Raw genomic sequence first — 6,000 nt, forward strand, 5'->3', positions numbered from 1 at the left:
ACCCGCAGGCGCACCAACCGACCTGTAGGAGGTGCTGTCCACAACGTCCGATCCCCACCCCACCAGCTTCCCACCCCCTAATACTGCCAATTGTATTAGTATGAACGACCAGCCAAGCTGGTAGCAACGCCGAGAGCTGGGCTCGAACCCAGCATCTCCTGCGTTGGTGGCGAGCGCCTTGCCCACTGCACCACCTAGCCGCCCCCTCAACCATTTTTTCAATGGGAAATCGGATTTTAATTCCCAGGTATTTAATTCCTTTTGGCTTCCAATTGAAAGGAGCAGAACCCAGATGTGATTGAAAAGTTAGGTTGTTAAGTGGAATAACTTCACTTTTACTATAATTCACTTTATAGCCCGAAGAATTACCAAATGTATCTATAAGCTTTAGCACTTGAGATATGGAATGGCTAGGATTTGTTAGTGTTAATAATATGTCATCAGCAAACAGGCTGGCCTTATACTCACAACTACCAATACGAATACCACTGATTTCCTTATGAGCACGTATAGCACAGGCAAGTGGTTCGAGGGAAAGAATAAAAATGTGCAGTGAAACCGGACATCCTTGGCGGGTAGATCGATAGAGATGGAATGGATTAGACCTTATACCATTTGTTCTGACTGACGTAACCGGTTCATGGTAAAGTGCCTTTATCCAGTTCATGACAACCGGTCCAAATCCGTATTTAGGAAGTACATAAAACAGATATTTCCACTCCACTCGATCAAAGGCTTTCTCAGCATCCAGCGATATTGCCATCGCTGGATGCTGGGAGGCCCCACCCTTGACATGACAGGCATTAGCCTCATCATGTTATTTGAAGCTAGGCGACCCTGTACAAAGCCAGCCTGATCAATATGAATCAATGAGGCTATACCATTTTCCAATCGCCCTGCAAGGACCTTCGCAAACAGCTTATAATCACTATTTAAAATACTCAAAGGTCTGAAATTACACATTTGCAAGTGATCCTTGCCAGGTTTTTGAATCAATGAAATAGTAGCTTGCCGCATGGTTAGCGACATGGATTGATTGGCCACTATATCATTAAACAGCAATATTAGAAGTGGTGTAAGAGTGACTTGGAAACACTTAAGAAATTCACTTGTATAGCCATCATCACCCGGTGTTTTACCGGTCGAGAGGGATTTGATAGCTGATTTAATTTAATTTTCCAGGATAGGTGCATCCAGTGATTCCCTTTCTTCTTCAGAGGGGTTGGGAGATTTATATCTCTGAAAATGTTTTCCATTTCCTCTTCACTCGTACAACATTCTGATTTATACAGTGTGCTATAACATTTTGTGAATGCTTGATTGATTTGAAGTTGATCACAAATCAAAGAGCCATCTTCATCATATATGCTAGAGATTGATTGACGATTTTCTTCCTGTCTCTGTCTCCTGTCTCTTGTCTCTTGTCTCTTGTCTCTTGTCTCTGTCTCCTGTCTCCTGTCTCCTGTCTCCTGTCTCCTGTCTCTGTCTCCTGTCTCCTGTCTCCTGTCTCCTGTCTCCGGTCTCCGGTCTCCGGTCTCTGTCTCTGTCTCCTGTCTCCTGTCTCCTGTCTCCTGTCTCCTGTCTCCTGTCTCTTGTCTCTTGTCTCTGTCTCCTGTCTCCTGTCTCTGTCTCTGTCTCTGTCTCCTGTCTCCTGTCTCTTGTCTCCTGTCTCTGTCTCTACTCTGTCTCTACTCTGTCTCTACTCTGTCTCTGTCTCTGTCTCTGTCTCCTGTCTCTTGTCTCCTGTCTCTTGTCTCTGTCTCCTGTCTCTGTCTCCTGTCTCCTGTTTCCTGTCTCCTGTCTCTGTCTCTGTCTCTGTCTCCTGTCTCCTGTCTCTTGTCTCCTGTCTCTGTCTCTACTCTGTCTCTACTCTGTCTCTACTCTGTCTCTGTCTCTGTCTCTGTCTCCTGTCTCTTGTCTCCTGTCTCTTGTCTCTGTCTCCTGTCTCTGTCTCCTGTCTCCTGTTTCCTGTCTCCTGTCTCTGTCTCCTGTCTCCTGTCTCCTGTCTCTGTCTCCTGTCTCCTGTCTCTACTCTGTCTCTGTCTCCTGTCTCTTGTCTCTGTCTCCTGTATCTGTCTCTACTCTGTCTCATGTCTCTGTCTCCTGTCTCTGTCTCCTGTCTCTGTCTCTACTCTGTCTCTACTCTGTCTCTGTCTCTACTCTCTCTCTACTCTGTCTCTGTCTCTACTCTCTCTCTACTCTGTCTCTACTCTGTCTCTGTCTCTACTCTGTCTCTGTCTCTACTCTCTCTCTACTCTGTCTCTGTCTCCTGTCTCTGTCTCTACTCTGTATCTGTCTCCTGTATCTGTCTCCTGTCTCTGTCTCCTGTCTCTGTCTCCTGTCTCTGTCTCTACTCTGTCTCCTGTCTCTGTCTCCTGTCTCTGTCTCCTGTCTCTGTCTCCTGTCTATGTCTCCTGTCTCTGTCTCTACTCTGTCTCCTGTCTCTGTCTCCTGTCTCTGTCTCCTGTCTCTGTCTCCTGTCTCTGTCTCCTGTCTCTGTCTCTACTCTGTCTCTGTCTCCTGTCTCCTGTACGTCTCCTGTCTCCTCTCTGTCTCCTGTCTCTGTCTCTACTCTGTCTCTACTCTGTCTCTGTCTCCTGTCTCTACTCTGTCTCTGTCTCCTGTCTCTGTCTCCTGTCTCTACTCTGTCTCTGTCTCTACTCTGTCTCCTGTCCCTGTCTCTACTCTGTCTCTGTCTCCTGTCTCCTGTCTCCTGTCTCTTGTCTCTGTCTCCTGTCCCTGTCTCTGTCTCCTGTCTCCTGTACGTCTCCTGTCTCCTCTCTGTCTCCTGTCTCCCGTCTCCTGTCTCCTGTACATCTCCTGTCTCCTGTACGTCTCCTGTCTCCTCTCTGTCTCCTGTCTCAGGGTCTGTTCTGTTGCGACAGTGGGTGGCTGCTGAGACTGGTCCACGTGGCTGTGGGTGCGGTGTGTCTCCTCTGTGTCCTCCTCACCGTCCTCCTGACAGAGACCCAGCTCGTCCAGTTTGTGAGGACTCAGCTGTTGCCTCGATACACCAAGAAACAAGCTTAAATCCCTGTGGAAGACGGACAAGATACACCAAGAAACAAGCTTAAATCCCTGTGGAAGACGGACAAGATACACCAAGAAACAAGCTTAAATCCCTGTGGAAGACGGACAAGATACACCAAGAAACAAGCTTAAATCCCTGTGGAAGACGGACAAGATACACCAAGAAACAAGCTTAAATCCCTGTGGAAGACGGACAAGATACACCAAGAAACAAGCTTAAATCCCTGTGGAAGACGGACAAGATACACCAAGAAACAAACTTAAATCCCTGTGGAAGACGGACAAGATACACCAAGAAACAAACTTAAATCCCTGTGGAAGACGGACAAGATACACCAAGAAACAAGCTTAAATCCCTGTGGAAGACGGACAAGATACACCAAGAAACAAGCTTAAATCCCTGTGGAAGACGGACAAGATACACCAAGAAACAAGCTTAAATCCCTGTGGAAGACGGACAAGATACACCAAGAAACAAGCTTAAATCCCTGTGGAAGACGGACAAGATACACCAAGAAACAAGCTTAAATCCCTGTGGAAGACGGACAAGATACACCAAGAAACAAACTTAAATCCCTGTGGAAGACGGACAAGATACACCAAGAAACAAACTTAAATCCCTGTGGAAGACGGACAAGATACACCAAGAAACAAGCTTAAATCCCTGTGGAAGACGGACAAGATACACCAAGAAACAAGCTTAAATCCCTGTGGAAGACGGACAAGTGGGTCCTTCAAACAGTGGAGACACTGGAGACACTGTTGACCTGGAGGACAAAGTAGACAGAGGACAATTGGTGCAATGAACTTTGTGTGTGTGCGTGCGTGTGTGTGTGCGTGTGTGTGTCATGCTGGACCATCTCTACTTGGGTGTATTTGAGTATCAAGTGTGTCATTGTTGTTTCTGAAGACAATCTTTGGGGGAAAGGAACGTTTTGACAGGTGTATGATTAGGGTTCTTCAGACCTGTCTGGAGTTATGAATAATAATAATAATATAATATAATAATGCAGGACTTAACTCAGAAGTCGGTAACACTTTATAATAACACTGTTATAATACATTTATAATACATTTTAGTGGAGTAGTAATAGTAATAATAAAAAGATAACTAGAATAGACATGGTAAATAGACATGTTAATTAATCGCTTAAAGGGGAGATGAAGCATAGCGATAAACACATAGTCATAGCATCAAATTAGTATTTAGATAAACCACAGAAAAAATCATGTTATAAAAATAAGCCGTTTCTAAGAAAAAACGATTTGTAATGTCCATTTATGTAGCATTTATGAACATGTGCGCCGCCATTTTGTTGCTGACGTCACGTGTTGGTTTGGTGTCTACACTGCTGGTTAGCTGCATAGTAAACATGGACTGTCGGGTCAGTCAAATGTTGCCTACCAAACAACGGGACCGCGGTGGTTCTTTTTGTATTGCTCCTGGCTGTTCAAACAAATTTTACTGTGTGAAAGAGAGAGGAAAGTTGGTTCATTTCCACAAACTACCAGTGAAAAAACCAGTGTTGTTGGCACGTTGGCTCAGGCTGGCTGCACTCAGGCGGCGCGTTCAGCCTGTTGGACAGGGAAAGAGGATCTGCAGCGAACACTTCATTGCCTCGGATTATGTTGTTGTTGTTGTCCAGAAGACCACTAATCAGCTGAAGCCTGATGCGATTCCCTCGGTCTTCGACAGACAGACAGAAATAACAAGAGACTCAGCACTGAGGCGTGTTGAAAAGAGATCACAACAAGGGACTGAGGCGTGTTGAAAAGAGATCACAACAAGAGACTGAGGCGTGTTGAAAAGAGATCACAACAAGGGACTGAGGCGTGTTGAAAAGAGATCACAACAAGAGACTGAGGCGTGTTGAAAAGAGATCACAACAAGACTCAGCACTGAGGCGTGTTGAAAAGAGATCACAACAAGAGACTGAGGCGTGTTGAAAAGAGATCACAACAAGGGACTGAGGCGTGTTGAAAAGAGATCACAACAAGACTCAGCACTGAGGCGTGTTGAAAAGAGATCACAACAAGAGACTGAGGCGTGTTGAAAAGAGATCACAACAAGAGACTGAGGCGTGTTGAAAAGAGATCACAACAAGGGACTGAGGCGTGTTGAAAAGAGATCACAACAAGAGACTGAGGCGTGTTGAAAAGAGATCACAACAAGAGACTGAGGCGTGTTGAAAAGAGATCACAACAAGACTCAGCACTGAGGCGTGTTGAAAAGAGATCACAACAAGAGACTGAGGCGTGTTGAAAAGAGATCACAACAAGAGACTGAGGCGTGTTGAAAAGAGATCACAACAAGAGACTGAGGCGTGTTGAAAAGAGATCACAACAAGAGACTGAGGCGTGTTGAAAAGAGATCACAACAAGAGACTGAAGCGTGTTGAAAAGAGATCACAACAAGAGACTCAGCACTGAGGCGTGTTGAAAAGAGATCACAACAAGAGACTGAGGCGTGTTGAAAAGAGATCACAACAAGAGACTGAGGCGTGTTGAAAAGAGATCACAACAAGAGACTGATGCGTGTTGAAAAGAGATCACAACAAGACTGAGGCGTGTTGAAAAGAGATCACAACAAGAGACTGATGCGTGTTGAAAAGAGATCACAACAAGACTGAGGCGTGTTGAAAAGAGATCACAACAAGAGACTGAGGCGTGTTGAAAAGAGATCACAACAAGACTGAGGCGTGTTGAAAAGAGATCACAACAAGGGACTGAGGCGTGTTGAAAAGAGATCACAACAAGAGACTGAGGCGTGTTGAAAAGAGATCACAACAAGACTCAGCACTGAGGCGTGTTGAAAAGAGATCACAACAAGAGACTGAGGCGTGTTGAAAAGAGATCACAACAAGAGACTGAGGCGTGTTGAAAAGAGATCACAACAAGACTCAGCACTGAGGCGTGTTGAAAAGAGATCACAACAAGACTCAGCGCTGAGGCGTGTTGAAAAGAGATCAC

General features: G+C 45.4%; 1 protein-coding gene across 1 annotated transcript in view; it reads left to right on the forward strand.

Annotated features, from left to right (window-relative positions):
* The window catches only part of LOC311247883 (man(5)GlcNAc(2)-PP-dolichol translocation protein RFT1-like), a gene marked incomplete at its 5' end in the record, with an annotated part of 47,946 nt that extends 44,881 nt beyond the window's left edge, over nt 1-3,065 (forward strand). The window contains one exon of the mRNA XM_084338863.1: nt 2,866-3,065. Coding sequence (XP_084194989.1) covers nt 2,866-3,030 — 165 coding nt within the window. The 3' untranslated portion in view covers nt 3,031-3,065. The remainder of the gene's footprint in view (nt 1-2,865) is intronic.
* Between the last annotated feature and the right edge of the window lie 2,935 nt (nt 3,066-6,000).

This window comes from Notolepis coatsorum (assembly GCF_963971535.1).
Source record: "Notolepis coatsorum genome assembly, contig: SCAFFOLD_93, whole genome shotgun sequence".
Classification (NCBI taxonomy): domain Eukaryota; kingdom Metazoa; phylum Chordata; class Actinopteri; order Aulopiformes; family Paralepididae; genus Notolepis; species Notolepis coatsorum.